The 15,816-nt window shown below is 32.2% G+C and overlaps 6 protein-coding genes across 16 annotated transcripts in view; 2 read left to right on the forward strand and 4 right to left on the reverse strand.

Moving 5' to 3' along the window:
* Kis (chromodomain helicase DNA binding protein kismet) overlaps window positions 1-2,558 on the reverse strand; it is a 25,937-nt gene extending 23,379 nt beyond the window's left edge. For all 5 annotated transcript variants that reach the window (XM_083051465.1, XM_083051464.1, XM_083051461.1 and 2 more), the window contains exon 1: window positions 2,342-2,558. The gene's annotated coding sequence lies outside the window, so the exon portion shown is untranslated. The remainder of the gene's footprint in view (window positions 1-2,341) is intronic.
* A 707-nt stretch (window positions 2,559-3,265) lies between these two features.
* Fbxl4 (F box and leucine-rich-repeat gene 4) lies at window positions 3,266-6,328 on the reverse strand. The gene is made up of 7 exons (XM_083051466.1): window positions 5,891-6,328; window positions 5,736-5,829; window positions 5,173-5,638; window positions 4,880-5,075; window positions 4,416-4,776; window positions 3,993-4,323; window positions 3,266-3,860 (listed from the first exon to the last, which is right to left on the reverse strand). The coding sequence occupies exons 1-7, from the start codon at window positions 6,095-6,097 to the stop codon at window positions 3,539-3,541; spliced, it is 1,977 nt and encodes a 658-aa protein (XP_082907592.1). The 5' UTR covers window positions 6,098-6,328; the 3' UTR covers window positions 3,266-3,538.
* Window positions 6,329-7,458: 1,130 nt separating this feature from the next.
* On the forward strand, window positions 7,459-9,507 carry Elob (transcription elongation factor elongin B). Of its 3 annotated transcripts, none has more exons than XM_083051582.1 (3): window positions 7,459-7,762; window positions 7,841-7,958; window positions 8,155-9,507. In XM_083051582.1, the coding sequence occupies exons 1-3, from the start codon at window positions 7,760-7,762 to the stop codon at window positions 8,409-8,411; spliced, it is 378 nt and encodes a 125-aa protein (XP_082907708.1). In that variant the 5' UTR covers window positions 7,459-7,759; the 3' UTR covers window positions 8,412-9,507. The 3 variants fall into 3 exon arrangements, with proteins under 3 accessions (XP_082907708.1, XP_082907709.1, XP_082907710.1); XM_083051583.1 differs by having other exon boundaries at window positions 7,460-7,762; window positions 7,850-7,958; XM_083051584.1 differs by having other exon boundaries at window positions 7,463-7,762; window positions 7,865-7,958.
* Window positions 9,505-10,860, reverse strand: LOC145943768 (esterase AGAP003155). Of its 4 annotated transcripts, none has more exons than XM_083051579.1 (6): window positions 10,649-10,860; window positions 10,552-10,600; window positions 10,294-10,456; window positions 9,970-10,164; window positions 9,755-9,895; window positions 9,505-9,642 (listed from the first exon to the last, which is right to left on the reverse strand). In XM_083051579.1, exons 2-6 carry the CDS (start codon window positions 10,576-10,578, stop codon window positions 9,509-9,511), a joined length of 660 nt encoding a protein of 219 aa, XP_082907705.1. In that variant the 5' UTR covers window positions 10,579-10,600; window positions 10,649-10,860; the 3' UTR covers window positions 9,505-9,508. The 4 variants fall into 4 exon arrangements, with proteins under 4 accessions (XP_082907705.1, XP_082907706.1, XP_082907707.1 ...); XM_083051580.1 differs by having other exon boundaries at window positions 10,645-10,860; XM_083051581.1 differs by having other exon boundaries at window positions 9,970-10,053; window positions 10,552-10,650.
* Window positions 10,861-11,343: 483 nt separating this feature from the next.
* Window positions 11,344-12,982, reverse strand: Mora (cysteine and histidine rich domain containing protein). The gene is made up of 4 exons (XM_083051647.1): window positions 12,633-12,982; window positions 11,971-12,533; window positions 11,701-11,889; window positions 11,344-11,602 (listed from the first exon to the last, which is right to left on the reverse strand). Exons 1-4 carry the CDS (start codon window positions 12,709-12,711, stop codon window positions 11,411-11,413), a joined length of 1,023 nt encoding a protein of 340 aa, XP_082907773.1. The 5' UTR covers window positions 12,712-12,982; the 3' UTR covers window positions 11,344-11,410.
* Window positions 12,983-13,047: 65 nt separating this feature from the next.
* On the forward strand, window positions 13,048-15,155 carry LOC145943810 (uncharacterized). 2 transcript variants are annotated; one of them, XM_083051649.1, is made up of 4 exons: window positions 13,048-13,308; window positions 13,429-13,735; window positions 13,827-14,259; window positions 14,893-15,155. In XM_083051649.1, exons 1-4 carry the CDS (start codon window positions 13,271-13,273, stop codon window positions 15,015-15,017), a joined length of 903 nt encoding a protein of 300 aa, XP_082907775.1. In that variant the 5' UTR covers window positions 13,048-13,270; the 3' UTR covers window positions 15,018-15,155. The 2 variants fall into 2 exon arrangements, with proteins under 2 accessions (XP_082907775.1, XP_082907774.1); XM_083051648.1 differs by having other exon boundaries at window positions 13,055-13,308; window positions 13,426-13,735.
* The last annotated feature ends 661 nt before the right edge of the window (window positions 15,156-15,816 follow it).

Below are 15,816 nucleotides of genomic sequence, written 5' to 3' on the forward strand. Positions count from 1 at the left end.
TTTCGTCATTATCGTCAATGTGTCAATGAGAAATTCTAATTATAACGCGTTGCTTGGCGGAAATGCGAATAAAAATAGAACGAGACTTGCAAACACTTGCGCGAACTCTCTTTATGACGGATAAATTTACGTGCCCGATATATACGTGTATAAGTAATAATGCATGCATAGATGTATATGTGTATATACGTATATTATGTATCTGGTGTACGGAGAGTCGTGCGAATTTTAGTGAAAGGATAGGAAGCAGCGCGCGCGCGAGAGAGAGAGAGAGAGAGAGAGAGAGAGAGAGAGAGAGAGAGAGAGAGAGAGAGAGAGAGAGAGAGAGGAGAAAAAGGAGGAAGGCAGAGGAGAGAAAGACGGCGAGAAAAGAACGCGGACGAATCGCACTGGCAACGCATCGAGTATTCAATAATATCGCGGTGAAGGCGCACCGCGCAATTGGTAGCGGCAAGACAGGAGTCGAAATTACGCGAGAAAGAGGACCAATCAGATTTTAGCTTATATAAAGTCCCGCGATAGCCGCGCGTAGGATATTCGATTAACCAATCGTATTCCGCAGGTATCGATTCGAATACATCTCTCGATGTGCTATGCTCAAATGGCAGCCGACGACGATGACGAAGATGATGATGATGATGATGATGATGATGATGATGATGATATGAATGAATGCCAGAGGGATGTGTGTATATATATGTATAGAACGCGATTTTTCGAATCCCTCCGGGTCCTATAACGGTCAATCCCGACAATTCTTTTGACAATTGCTTTCGTCCAACACGAGGATGCTCGTATGTATCATCTTCTGTCAGGGTTAAGAGAGAAAGCAGCGTCATTTTCCGGGAAGAAGCGAGCGGCAATTTTTCTTTTTCATTAAAAAACACTCTCTCCCTCTCTCGATATCTGTTATGTTTTCTTTTTTTCAGCAATTCTCATTTATATTCGCTTGTGCCTACGGCTATTCTATGTAAAAAAAATATATATATCTGTCCTCGAATATCCACGAGGAATCGTCAGATCGAATCTTTTTTTTTTAAGAGGCATGCAATTAAAATTTTGTTGATTCATGCATAGAAATGATAGATTGCTGAGGATGTTATTATACAGATAGATATGCGCTTTGCATCAATATATCTCATTTAGAATAATCGCGTTATTATAGCCATGCACAATCGATCAAAAAAAAAAAAAAAGAAAAAAGAAAAAAGCAAACAACTGACTAAAAACTCGATAATCTGTCAAAATTCGCTAACACTAAAACGAAACGAAATAATTAATAAAATTTAGCCGTCACAACTCTCTGTTCGGAGATAAAAAAATGATGAAGAATCGTCGTGCAGGTGAATGACCTCTGTTGAACAAAATAAACAAATCGATTGCATACCGATTCGAGTCTCGAAAGGTCTGCTCTTCTCTACGATGTTAAAACTTTATCAGGACGATCGTAAATAAAACGATGCACATCCAGAAGGAAAATAAAATTACCCTGAAAATGCTGAATCAAGAACAGACTCGCGATGAGATATATCGGAGCATCATCGATCGAAATCGCGCGGATTTATTCCCGACAATGATCGATTAGAGAGAAACTCACGATTGTACGAACGACGATCCCATCTCTCTATTCTGAGGTCCATCCGAAGAAACGAGGAAAGAAAAAAAAACAGAGGTAGAGAGACGGAGAGGGGAAGAGAAACAGAGAGAGAGAGAGAGAGAGAGAGGGAGGGCTACCACACGAATGTTCGCTCAATCGTTATCTCGGTGTCCATTTTGTTTGGTTTAATTACTGAAGAGGCGTCGGTGGTGGTGATGATGATGATGGTGATGGTGCTGCTGCCGTGGGTTACGTTGACACAACACGACGCGACGACGAAGAAGACAGCTTCCCCTTCGATAGGTAGCCAGCCAGCCGCCTCTGTGTTTTGCTTACTGCAGGATCGGGAGACATCGAGAAACGATTACACATGCACGACAGAGTCACATACACAAAGAGAGACAGAGGGGGGGAGAGAGAAAGATAGAAATAGAGAGAGAGAGAGAGAGAGAGAGAGAGAGAGAGAGAGAGAGAGAGAGAGAGAGAGAGAGAGAGAGAGAGAGAGAGAGAGGAGAGGGAGAGGGAGAGGGATAGAGGCATCAGCACGCGCCATAAAAAATCGCGAAATGACAAAATGTAGACGCTCTTACGCATTTTCGGCAAACGTCTAAAATCCTCCCTGTGTATCAGTCAGATGTCCGGGCTGACGGTAACCTAGTTCCGTATTATAGAGAGAGAGAGAGAGAGACAGAGAGAGAGAGAGAGAGAGAGAGAGACAGACAAACAGGCGGTTATACTCCGTACCTGTTCCACTGCGATCGTTTTCCCCATTCACTCGACTTGGCGTACGAGATGTACGTCGCGATGTCGGCGACGACGTCACTCCAGGAAGTTTCTCGCGCACTCTTCACTCTCTCCGTATTCACTTTAACGTACGTACACGTCCGCCCGTCTCGACGCGCACACACGCGCGCGCGCGATGATGAATGATGAACGTCGTCTCGTCGTCGTCGCCGGGCGACACTAGTGCCGCTGGGTCTCGTCGTGAAAAATGGCGTGAAAATTATTACGACGCTCGAGCCCCCCACTCCGCTTCGCTCTCTCGCGATTGGCCACGCGTTTTCTAGTCCAGCTCGCTGATTGGTCCTTCCCCTAGTGACAAACGGCGCGCCTATATATGGCGCGCGTTGGCGGAAAATTACGATTCTGATTCGCGCGAACGAATATTTTTTTACCGAGAGGCAACACGGAAAGATTGATCAAGGAATAATTTATATATGTTAAAAGAGAATATATATATATATATATATATATATATATATATATACTTTTTTAGAATCATGTAGCATTAAGATTGAAGGCATTTGAATTGAGAAAAAAATCATTTAAAAATAAAGATTGTTTCTCCTTTTAAAATGTCAATTTAAGAAGAAAATAAAAAGTTATTTACAAGTTTTTGATAATATACTATAAATAAAATTATATATATAAATTAAATAAAAATAAAATATACTCTCTCTCTCTCTCTATAAATAAAATTAAATAATTTTAATAAAATACTATAAAAAATATAGTAATAAATTTATATTAGTAATAAATTTTTTTATAAACAGGACAAATTTACAACAAAAATTTAGTTAAAGATAACATATATATATATATATATAAGAATTGTATTCTATATATAAAATTTTGATATTTATTTTTCTTTCTTTTTTTGTACTTGGATTTCTTGTAGATTATCAATTAACTATTCATACTATTCATAGTTAATTGAATCACATCTTAATTTGAGTGTATTGTCATTTATATCGATAGAAATTTATTTGTATTTAGATATTCGTGGCTTGATACTAATATTTATAATATAAATACTAATATATTTATATATTAATACTTATATTAAATATTTGTATATTTTAATTTTATACTTTTAAACTTTGGCTTTTTTTGAATCAGTTTTATATATTAAATTCTTTACAAAATCCTACATTAAATCCATCAATGATGGCCTATTATTCTCTTAATAGCTACATGTGGGTATTCTTTCTGCCACTTCTCGATATAAAAGTTGTTGATGTTATCGCAAAAGCTAAGGTCCATCAATTCCAATTTAGGACAATTTAATAAAAGTTCGTAACATATATCCGATGTCAGAGATAGCGCGCCTAACAAATCCAATTGTTTTAAATGTTTGCACTGTGTCAATGCTTTCAAATCACGATCCGTGAGTCCTCGAAAAGCGGCCAAGAAGACCTTCTCCAAGAATTGACAAGAGGAAAACAATTTCGCCAAAGTTTCACCATGACCAGATGTGCTACCGCTATACAAGAGCAACAAAAACTGTATTATTATAGTTTCTTATGAAGAAACAATTAATGCAGTTTCCAAGTGTACACAGAAGAAACTTTAATAAAAAATATGTAAATTATCAGAAAAATATCATAATACATACCACCAACTGAAATCCACTTCTCGTAGATTCTTACAAGCAGCCAGAGCATTAATACCTTGCGGTGTAAGAGTCTGTCCCTTCCAAAAATCTATACTTTCCAAATCCGGACATGATCTTCCCAATTCCATCGCAACTGCGTCTATGTTTATATTGATTTGAAACGTTCCTGCTATATTTAAGTGACGTAACCATCGATTCTTCTGCAGTATTCCACATAAAGTTTTAGTTGTTATAGATGTCCTGTAAAGGTCTAAACGCTCGACAAATTCGAGATTCATGAGATACTCGAATCCTCTATCTTGTATGCCTTGACAATTGCGTAAACATAATTCTAAAAAAAAGAAATATATATATATTATATATTTTTGTCTTGTATTAATTATTTTGACTATATAATTATAATAATTGTATTTGTATGTGTACCTTTCAAATTTTTACATGTTATTGATATTTGACAAATGGTTGAATTGTCAACATTTTCGCAGCAATTTAATCGTAGATGCGTTAAAAGACTGCCACAATCAACAAGAAACTCTTTAATACTTGTAGTGGAAAACATACCATGATTACCGCACCATGAAAGATCCAACTTTCGTAAATATTTACATCTAAATGATAAGTTGTGCAATGTAGATGCATTAAAAGAATGCCAATATGGTTTTAAATTTAAACATGTATAGAGCAAAGGATCTAGCACCAAGTTATAAAAATACTTATTTACTCTGGATATAAGATATAGCGATCTCAAATCTAAGTTCTTTAATATTTTTAATATCGTTTCGTCCTGCAAAAAAAATTGTAAAATCTTATTGAATGAGACAATATAAATATCATAAACAATAAGTATCACTATGCATAAGAGATTTAAAAAAAAACAAAGACTTTACAGAAAGCATAGAAAAATAGCCACATGACTCCTCGGATTCATTTGAAGAAGCTTCAACATTGTTCATAAATCTTGTTTGTAAATCTTTTATTAAAAATTGTTGCATATTATTGAGTCCTTCTTGAATAGGCGGTATGCAATGATAAAGTTGTTCCAGATGAGATATATGCACGCTCTTAAGATTGTCAATTATATCACTGCGAATAATATTATTAAATAAATATTTCAAATTTGCTTTCATTATTATATAAATAAAAAATATTCAATATTACATAATATCAACAATTATAATACCTTTCATATGTAGTATAATGTTCATCCAATATTGCTTTCAGATCTTTGCTCTGTTGTACATTTTCATAATCTGGTGTTAGATTAGTTAAAGTATAATTTGAACCGTCGTTGAAAACATGACTGTAATTCATATCTTGTAATAAATCAGATAAGCTCTGTTTGCTTGACGGATCCTTGGGAAACATCATTTCTGATGTACCAATAAGCAACACAGCATCCAATTCTGTATAATAGTCCAGTAAACTATGGTTAAATTCTAGCCTCAACATTTTGCTTTTGAAGTTACATAATTGTAAAGGCGGGGAGAATAATCGTGAGTTCTTGGTTACAATCTGAGGCGGTCCGCTCCACAATCGATGCCATTGTCCATAATCATCTTGCGCCCAGATAGCAATTACACTCCCAGGATTATATAATTCATATATAGAAACTCTAATTGGATATACTGCCTCGACATATTGAATATCTTCAAATTTCATGTAACATAACAAACACAATTATAATTTTAACCAATAAATATATCTTTTCTCTTCTACTATTTATTACAAATATATTTTATATACCAATATAATCTTGACTCACAACATCCAGATTATTCTGCGGCATGTAATCGATCGATCTTGAAGGTGCCTTATCCCACCATAATCCATAAGTTCTCTACATGAAAAAGTAAATTTATTAAATCTCAAATTTAATAAAAGATAAAGGAAATACGTACCATGGCAAATGCCTGCGGAAAATCTCCATATTCTGGAAATTTGCTGGGTGGTCCAATAATATTATGAGCGGTGTAAGATATGCTGATTGTATGGCTATTGCCATATTGAGAGCTAAAGCTATAAACATTATTCACAAACTGCTCTATAACATTGAACCCTGGTTCTTTCTTTGGGTTCTTTTTATTTTGATCTCGATGAGACGTCATGTCTCTCGAGATAAAAATATTAATTTTATTAAATATATAATATCATTATATGTATTTAGTTATGTACATTATAATTGTACAATTATATTAATTATATTATATAAATTGTACATGATGTAATAACGCTCAAGCGTTATAAGAAACACAGTGCTTTTTAACCAAATGCAAAAAATGATAAATTTCTCCAAATAAGGAGACCGTTTGACATTTCGTGTCCTAACTGAAACTGAAGATATCACGTTTCTAACCTGCTGACGAGCAGAGCGGGGAGGGGATAAAAATAAACAATCCATGCGATACATAAAGCCCCTTGCACAATGCCAGGCGATAGCGATAGGAATAGCGATAGCGATAGAATAGTACCTTTTCTCTATTCCTATTGGTGAATATTTTTTATTCCACCAATAGGAACAGAGAATAGATGCTATTCTATCGCTATCGCTATTCCTATCGCTATCGCCTAGCATTGTGCAAGAGCCCCAAAAGTCATTAGATTATGCATTGAGAATTGAGATTGAGGATTGAAATTAAGGTGCCTTTTCATGACGCTCATTTTTAGCGTCAAAAGACGTCACGTGACCAAAAATAAAGATACCAATTCGTCAATTTTGATCACGTGACGTCTTTTGACGCTAAAAATGAGCGTCGAGCGTCAGCATGAAAAGGCACCTTTAAGGCTCATTCAGACAGGACGCGTCAAGCGTCAAGCAGCGAGCAGCAACCATTCAACAACCAATAAGCGAGGTAATATTAGCAATGGCGTAAAAAATATTGCCTCGCTTATTGGTTGCTGCTCGCTGCTTGACGCTTGACGCGTCCTGTCTGAATGAGCCTTAAGGCTCATTCAAGGCTCATTCAGACAGGACGCGTCAAGCGTCAAACAGCGAGCAGCAATCATTCAACAACCAATAAGCGAGGTAATATTAGCAATGGCGTAAAAAATATTGCCTCGCTTATTGGTTGCTGCTCGCTGCTTGACGCTTGACGCGTTCTGTCTGAATGAGCCTTTAGGCCGGTATTCATAGTCCGTTCTTATATTTAAGATCGTCTTAAGATCTCGTTTAACCAATCAAATGCTCGCATAGCATCTCTTGATTGGTTGAACGAGATCTTAAGACGATCTTAAATATAAGAACGGACTATGAATACCGGCCTTAGACCAATCAGAAATTTCTTTCTCAAGAGATGCTATTTAATATAGTGTCATAGTCAAAAACATTGACCTCACGTGTTCCCTTTACGAAACGGAAAGAAAAATGAATAAGAATTTCACTGTTGAAATTCTCAAAAAGCGAACGTCTCTTGAAAGCCGCGTATCGCTTTTATTCGCTAAATATCCGATGGGATATGTTTTTAGCTTAGGTAGTATTTATGCAAAAGAGTGACAGAGTCCGCCGACTCTCCTCGTATCTCCTTTTCGTCAAATCTCGTCCCGATTTTCTATAGGATAGTAAAGAGAAGCCTCGCTCCGGCTTACTATAGGACTTGAGCTTGTTAAAGTGTCCAGCTTCAGGTACGAAGATATACATGCGGCCTGGTATATCTTTGACCCGAAGGTCCGCTAGTAAACATAACAAATTTGGGAGGCAATATAGGCAAAACTGTCTTAGGAGAATTATTATATTAATTAATCGGCGTGTTATTAGGTGTACATAATTCACAATGGTAAGTTTTTTCACTCATTAACGACGTCTTATTCGATTGACAAATACTCCATGTCCCCGTGCCAACTAACCTCTGAAGGCACTTCAGTCGCTTCCGTTGCAGGATGTATTTTTAATGATCAGGCGGAAGAAAATGACAATATTTACCGACGCGAAAGACGACACCACGGTTCTCGAGCTTAAGAAGATGATTGAAGGTAAAGCACCATGTCTAAAGAAAAGAGAGAAAGAGAAAATGCGCAACAGTGTGAAATGACAAATCTTGACGTAACTTTACGTAACTTTCAATTAAATTATTGTTATTTCGTTAACGTGATTACTTTCGATGCGACATCGAGATTAATTTAATCCCTTCATTTTTCTTCTTTTCTTTGTTTTCTTTTGCTTTTACAGGCATACTAAAAGTACCACCGGCAAATCAACAGCTATTTAATAAAGATTATTTTCCAATGTCCGATAACAAGGCATTGCAAGATTACGGATTGACATCGTTAACCGCAAAGGCGCAAACTCCTGCATTAGTCGGTTTAGCTCTACGTCAATCGGATGGTCAATTTGAACCTTTGGAAATGACACCGTTTTCATTACCGCCAGATCTCCCCGATGTTATGAAATCTCAAGAAAATAATGGACAAGAGCAATCTCCTTGAAATAATGCGGATGATATTGCACCAATTGACGATGAAGTTTTGTGTTCTATACATTTTAGTAATCGTCGCAGCTCTGAATGGTAAAACGAGAGAAATTCTTATGTACCATGTACTATGTGAATATTAGAATGTGAATATCATGGTGTCAAGAGAGAGCACTATGTGAATATATTAGATACGTACAATTTTATACAGAGATGTTCCAAACAAATTTTTTTCAATATTTAATCTAATGAGAATGCTATGTAGTCACAATCTTCAGTTTTGTAATGACATCACGAGTACTAATTTGTATTCTCAATTATTAGACTGAAGGTGATAATAAAACTAAAAAAAGAATCATGCTCACACTTTACACCGTGCATTATAGACCAAATTTATATAGATATAAAATTATACATTAGTGTTTTGTTATGATCGGATTGCGAGAATAAATACCTCAGCTTATTATTAAGTTACAGGTTTAGCTTAAATATTTTTAAATAATTTTTAATATCTCTAAAAACCGAATTTCTGCTTTATTTAACTGGCTATACATACATATATATATATTTACACACCCTTGTATCACAAGGAAAACTAAAATAAATTCAGTTTCATAAGATGTGTACAAACAATTTCTTATTTAATATGCAAAAAATTATTTATGATATTTCTAAATTATAATTCTTGTAGTCACAAAGCATAATAACATATAAGGCTGATTAGATCTGAGTTGACATAAGATATACAATTATTATAAATGTAAAATATGTTCCACTCAATGATTTTTAATTCTATAATATTGTTTCCCTCCTATTATAATTATTATGCAACTTATATATATTTTTATAATTATTAACAACACAATTATATAACTATATGTTACAATGCAAATAATATCACACTAAGCAACAGTAAAAAGAAAATAAATATATTATGCATGTGTGATTGCACAATATGTTTATTCAATATTCGAAAGTTTCCTGCGCATGTTCACATTTATCCAACCAATCATCTGTACTTACATTCGAAATTCGTTCACACAACTCAGTCGCATACTCTAAGTAAAATAATTATAAATTTAAAAATAAAATAAAACAATTTTTATTAATTACTTATAGATTTTTATTTGCCAGCATTTCCATTATAAAATCCCTGTAGATATCTTTCTTGCTTGGTACATAATGGCCACCTTCATGTCGTATCTCTTTCTTATTTGGATAAAGACAACTAACTTGTTCTGCCATTACTATAACAAATAATAATGAATTATAGAAATATATATCATGTATAGTATTTCATATATATAATTTCTTATTCAATATACCATAACTAAATCATAATAAATTGTAATTCCATACCTGTTGGAATGACTTGATCATTCTCTCCATAAATGTGTAAGGAAGGTATGTCTATCTCTTCATCATAATATTTTGCATGAGGTGCGCACAATGATTTGAATCCAGATATCATAATAGCAAAGTTGAATTCAATCTGTAATACTATGAAAAGATAAACAATTATATATATTTCTTTTTTTTTATTTTTATTATGTATTATTTTCTAAATTCCTTACTTTTTCTTTTCATCATAGCACATAATATGCTGACAAAAGCAGCTCCTTGTGAGAAACCTAATATACCATCAAAGGGACCCTGTTCTGAAAATGTTTTTTCTATTAAAGCTATACTCTCATCGAATCCTACACATAATTCACTAGGTACTGTTGCTTTAAATACATGATCCTCTGTGTTAAACCACCATCCGTACTCTGTAATATATATATATATATATATATATTTTTAGCACACTTATTAAATAATAAACAAATAATGATACAAAAAGTTTTACAATTAATTCTATTAAATATACTTTTTTTTTTTTCTTCTTGTAAACACACCATTTTCATCCGCATTTTCTCCACTAATTTCATTATTTGATGGAACTTTATGTGGTGCTCTTATAAATATAAAATCTATTTCTTTTTTAAACCCCTTCCTTAGTGATCCTAATTTGGCGCTAAAGATTACATCCGACTGCATATATCCATGTAATGCTAGTATCTGAAATAAAAGGAATATATATATACACTACAATATGTATATGTATCAAATTATATTACATATTCTCATATCAATGCATTGAAATAATTACTTACTTGTAATTTCGATTTGATGGGTTGCATTTTGCTTATTGTTAGCTCTAAGCTCTCTCTCTCTCTCTCTCTCTCTCTCTCTCTCTCTCTCTCTCTCTCTCTCTCTCTCTCTCTCTCTCTCTCTCTAAGGATAAATATTATATATAACTTAAATGTGGTAGCATCGGTAGCATATATATATTATACATTCAAGAATTAAACATCAAGCTTTCTATTCTGAATATCTCTATTTTTAATCTCTCTCTATTCTTAACCAGTCTTATTTTCCGTAAACTAATCATCTATATTTTGCTTTGATTTTTGTTCTATATATGTATACATCATTTAAAAAATAATAGAAACTATACGCGCGGCTCTGAACCATACAATAAACATATTTGTATAATAAATTAATAATTGTATAATAAATTATAAACATATTTATAATTCTCTAATAGCGAGATTGTTCTCATTTTATTGCAAAATTATATACACATAACAAAATTATAATCCTCATAAATTTGGCATAGTTTATACAAATGGAAATAATTTTTTATAGGGAAATATATAAAAACAATAAATCAATATAATGTATTAAATATTAATTAATATTAGTTTTAAAAGAAAGATTAAAGAGATTATAAAATTTATAATTTACAACTTCATATTTGACTTTAATTTTTTAGTTCAAAAATAATAAATATATTTTCGTTCAATTACCATAATTTCACTAAAAGTTATCTTGACAAAAATGATCAGTATAAAATTTCTTACATATAAATGTTTTTTTTCTTTTAAACTTGCACAGATCTCATGTCAGAAAGGTAAATTATTTATTACAATCGTACTATCTAATTTATAAATTGTTTAACAATTACGTTCTTTAAAGGTCGCTAAGATCCACAGCTTCAATCTGTGTATTAAGATTGGAGACATTTTCCTTGCTTTCAGAAATTTCTGGCTTTACTTCTCTAGGAATATCCAATTTCGACCATGAACCAAGCTCAGCTTTCTTCAATTTGATTTCTACTTTGGTTGGTAGCATATTTACACTACTTTGTTCAATATCCACAATCTAAAAATAAAAGGTCAACATATTTCATAAATATATATATATATATTTTAGTTTTATTAGAATTATTTTTAAAAAAATACTAGAATATTAATACATACTCCTCTCAATTCTATATCAAGATTATATCTTGAGTTTTCTTCTATAAAGAATAAATGTACAGTCAGATGAATAGGATTTAATTTTACGACAGACTGATTAGGCATATATTTCTTTGCATATATAGAAACAACTACATATCCTCCAGTTTGATGCCAGTCCATCCTACATTGAGCCTTTTTCCCTGTATTCTAAAAAAAAAATGCAAAATATTAATTATTAAAAATATTGCTCAAGCTACAATTTATTTTTAAATTTACAATTTAACTTACCTGAGAAAACCATACGTGTCTCCCTTGTGTGCAGCCCGGCTGCTCCAAAAATACAGAAAATTCTGTTGTCCTTTTTCGACAGCAGGACCAATATTTCATCCCTTCGTGAAATATAGGTACTCCCGAATGATAACGACAAGTTTCTTCATCAGAAGTGATCCCTACATAAGATGCCTTACACGAATTATTTGTACAATTTTGTCCTATTTGTACTTTGTCCTCTGTTGATTTGTCAACCTCTGTAGCTGTCAATCCTTTAATTTGTTCCAACAGAGCGGGAGATATTGTTGGCGACAGTGTGAGCTGAGGAGTATCAAAGGAAGGTCTTTGTAAAGATACTCCATTCTTCACAGGCTTAGGAATGACTTCTATTACTTCATCAATCTTGCTTTTGTCAACAGATGGTTTTTCTGGTTCCGGTGGTTTCTCATTCGAGTGTTTTGATTTCGTGCAACCTTTAATATTTAAAAACTCTGTAAAATCTGTACACTTTTTGTTGCAGCAAGACCATCCCTTGTAAGCGTCGTGAAACACTGGATATCCAGAATGATAAGCGCAATCATCTGTGAAAGAATTATAAGAATTATAATTAAATTATTAATTTTTTAATTTGATAAATAATAATTAATAATTAGAATTTTCACAAAAGTGACAGAACTTACCGTCCTTATTATCATTCGGATCGAATTTCTTTCCACAACCACGATGATAACAAGACAACAAATTTGTCTCTTGTGACATTTCTATTTCGCAATTAATTAATTATTATTTTTTATTGAGTTTTGGAAAAATATATAAAATATTATAAATGTACGAAAAATGTTCTCTTTCGTAACACTTTCTGCAAAATTCGAGAAAATTCCAACAGCTTCCGAATCTCGAGAGCACAATCGCAGAGACGAGAAATATCCAGATTTGTTCTCTACAGCAGAGAAAATTGCAAGGGAATAAAATGAGACGGATATATAACAACAAGTTGAAAGAAAAGGAAGAAAACTAGAAAGTGCAAGAAGTTTAGTTATAAAGAACAAACCTGTCGTATTTATTGTCCTTCGTCATAAACAAGATGGTATCAAGATTCGTTTCAACGGAGAAAGTCCCTAGATTCTAGAGAGCACTCTAGAAAGTTTCTAAAGAATATCTATAGGGATATATTTGATTTAAAGGGAAATCACCGGATCCTTTTAAATCTCAGTCAGCCGTTGTAGTAGATTGTCAGATATCGTTACATGTGTTTATTTCACATTGCTACTCCAACTTTTGATTTTACTTTACGAAAGTATATTGAATATAAGGGAAAATGAAAAGAACGAAATCTAAAGTTGCTCCATCGTCCAGGTAAAAAAGTGAACTTATTTTTGTTGAGATGTGGTCTATTCTCCTAAAAGAAAAAAAAAAAATTACACAATTTCGTTTTTGTAATAACCTGTAATAATAGAAGATTTAATTTTTTAGCAGCACGAGAAATATTGCCACACAGACTGCAGATTTTGATAGTTTTACTGAGATTGCCAAGTTGCAAGAGCAATTAAGACAATTGCAACTTCAAAACGATGTTCTGAAGCAACAGACGAGAACACCTAAAAAATCTGAAGTTACTGCACATTTTAAACAACTTTACACATCAGAAACACCTAAAAGCAATATTGAGAAACATAGTTGTAAATGTAAAAAAAATTGCTCGTCACAAGCATGTGGTTGTGTGAAAAAGAACAACAAATGCGACTCTTCATGCAAATGTGATGATAAAATATGTCAAAACCAGGTAATATTTATTTTTATTTAGAGATACTAAAATGTTTTTATTATAAATAGCATTTTTTTTTAATTATATAAAAATTAAATTTATTTTACAGAAATTAAAACATGATAACAATAAGGAAAATGTTAATAACACTGCTCTAGAGATTTTTATGAATCAAAGCACAAAGAAGAATGAATCTATAGAAGTAAAATTTGATCCAATGAAACCCAAACATCAACTATCACGAACACCACCAAACAAAAAATTTGGAGAGATAAGTAATAAAACTGAGTCAATGATGGATAACAATAAATCGCTAGAGCCAATGATGGATAACAATAAATCGCTAGAGCCAATGATGGATAACAATAAATTGCTAGAGCCAATGATGGATAACAATAAATCGCTAGAGCCAATGATGGATAACAATAAATCGCTAGAGCCAATGATGGATAACAATAAATCATTAGCAATGGATAATGTAACTGAGACTCAATCGCATCATAAGCCTAATAAAGATACAAAAATTGTATCCTCTGTTCAAGGTATGTTAAACGAAGTTAAATTAACAAATGTTGCATTATTTATAGACATTTATATCTCATTGTCGTTATTTTCATCTGAATTTTTTTCTCGATTGTTATTTGTTATATTATTTATAACTCTATCTTTCTTTTCTAATTAATATGCCAATAATTTTAACATTGATTAAGATTCTTTTAAAATAAAATAAAATATAAAATCCAGATTAAAAGAGATATTAATAGAAGACTAAATTCTTATTGTCTATTTATACTCTCTTGCATGTTTGATACTTAATTTGATTCTTAATTAAATTTTTTATATATACTAGGTATTAATATTTATCAAAATGTAAGATGTGATTGCCAGTCGAATTTTAAAAACAAGGTTAAGAGTATTTTATTGACCAACACTGGCTAAAGCAATAATTCTTTTATTACGACGTTTCGACCCTAAATTGGGTCCTCTTCAGGCTATTCTTTAATGTAACGTGGTAAACCCTATACGCACATGATGTTATGTTAAAATGAAGAGGACCCAATTTAGGGTCGAAACGTCGTAATAAAAGAATTATTGCTTTAGCCAGTGTTGGTCAATAAAATACTCTTAACCTTGTTATTAATATTTATATTTAAATTCTATACAATAAATTTCAGATGTGAAGGAAGAACATGTTGATTGGCAAGAGCACACTGCGCAACTTATTCCTTGTAAAAAATGCAAGAGAACTTTTATGCCACACCGGATACAGAAACATGAAGCTTGCTGTAAAAAGATTTAAAAAAAAATTTTCTGGAAAAAATTTTACAATTTAGATTTTATATATATAAATAAATATATTTTCTCATGCGAATAAGATATATTTTATTATGTATATTGATATTGTAGGAATATGATGTATATAATGGAAGAAATAAACCTTGTGAATATTAAATATGGAGACTTTAATTTCAAAAGATTTAATTTTATTATTATATATATACTTATTAATTGTGCCTTTTTTCTTTTTAACATATATGCAAAAAGAAAGTTTAGTGTATTCACAAATGATAAGCTATATTAAAATAATTCTAGAAAAAGTTCTTAATATTTTACATCACAGATAATAAAAAATATATATTTTTATCTGTGATTATGTTCTCAAAATATTCTTATATATTACATTGTATCATCTCAAATTGTATTCTCATGTATCATTTTAACGATATAAACTCTTTTTTGCAAATTTGTCAAATAACACATTCTACATTTCTACAAGATTAATAAAATGTACAAATTTCTGATCTGCATCTCATTTTTACTATAGTAGAAGAAGATATACCAGAATTTGTAGATATAGGATTTTGAGAAGCTTGGACAAGATTATTCATATATCTCTTAAGAGGAGTGTGATTTATTGATTTACATGATAGAAATTAGTCAATATATCTTCTAGAATCTTCAATACAGAGAATTATAAATAACACACACGCACACACAGGAATATTTATCTGTCAATTAAAAAGATTAGATTTATTTAACATTAACTGTGATTTTATTGCAGAAAAGTTTATTATTGGCACAAATTCATCTTTGTTTGG

Source organism: Prenolepis imparis, unplaced genomic scaffold, assembly GCF_030444845.1.
Source record: "Prenolepis imparis isolate NDT839.2.m4 unplaced genomic scaffold, iyPreImpa1.0 SCAF_12, whole genome shotgun sequence".
NCBI classification, from domain to species: Eukaryota; Metazoa; Arthropoda; class Insecta; order Hymenoptera; family Formicidae; genus Prenolepis; species Prenolepis imparis.

Coding starts and splice junctions, on each gene's coding strand:
- Fbxl4 (XM_083051466.1), bottom strand. CDS start 6,097: ATGACGTCTCATCGAGATCAAAATAAAAAGAACCCAAAGAAAGAACCA. Junction 5,830..5,890: donor TTCCGCAGGCATTTGCCATG/GTACGTATTTCC, acceptor TTTTTCATGTAG/AGAACTTATGGATTATGGTG. Junction 4,777..4,879: donor GCTATTTTTCTATGCTTTCT/GTAAAGTCTTTG, acceptor TTTTTTTTGCAG/GACGAAACGATATTAAAAAT.
- Elob (XM_083051582.1), top strand. Junction 7,959..8,154: donor GCTTAAGAAGATGATTGAAG/GTAAAGCACCAT, acceptor TTGCTTTTACAG/GCATACTAAAAGTACCACCG.
- LOC145943768 (XM_083051579.1), bottom strand. CDS start 10,578: ATGCAACCCATCAAATCGAAATTACAA. Junction 10,457..10,551: donor CCATCAAATCGAAATTACAA/GTAAGTAATTAT, acceptor CTTTTATTTCAG/ATACTAGCATTACATGGATA. Junction 10,165..10,293: donor AGAAAATGCGGATGAAAATG/GTGTGTTTACAA, acceptor TATATATTACAG/AGTACGGATGGTGGTTTAAC.
- Mora (XM_083051647.1), bottom strand. CDS start 12,711: ATGTCACAAGAGACAAATTTGTTGTCTTGTTATCATCGTGGTTGTGGA. Junction 12,534..12,632: donor TCCGAATGATAATAAGGACG/GTAAGTTCTGTC, acceptor ATTCTTTCACAG/ATGATTGCGCTTATCATTCT. Junction 11,603..11,700: donor TTGATATAGAATTGAGAGGA/GTATGTATTAAT, acceptor TTTTATTTTTAG/ATTGTGGATATTGAACAAAG.
- LOC145943810 (XM_083051648.1), top strand. CDS start 13,271: ATGAAAAGAACGAAATCTAAAGTTGCTCCATCGTCCAG. Junction 13,736..13,826: donor ATAAAATATGTCAAAACCAG/GTAATATTTATT, acceptor TTTATTTTACAG/AAATTAAAACATGATAACAA. Junction 14,260..14,892: donor AATTGTATCCTCTGTTCAAG/GTATGTTAAACG, acceptor AATAAATTTCAG/ATGTGAAGGAAGAACATGTT.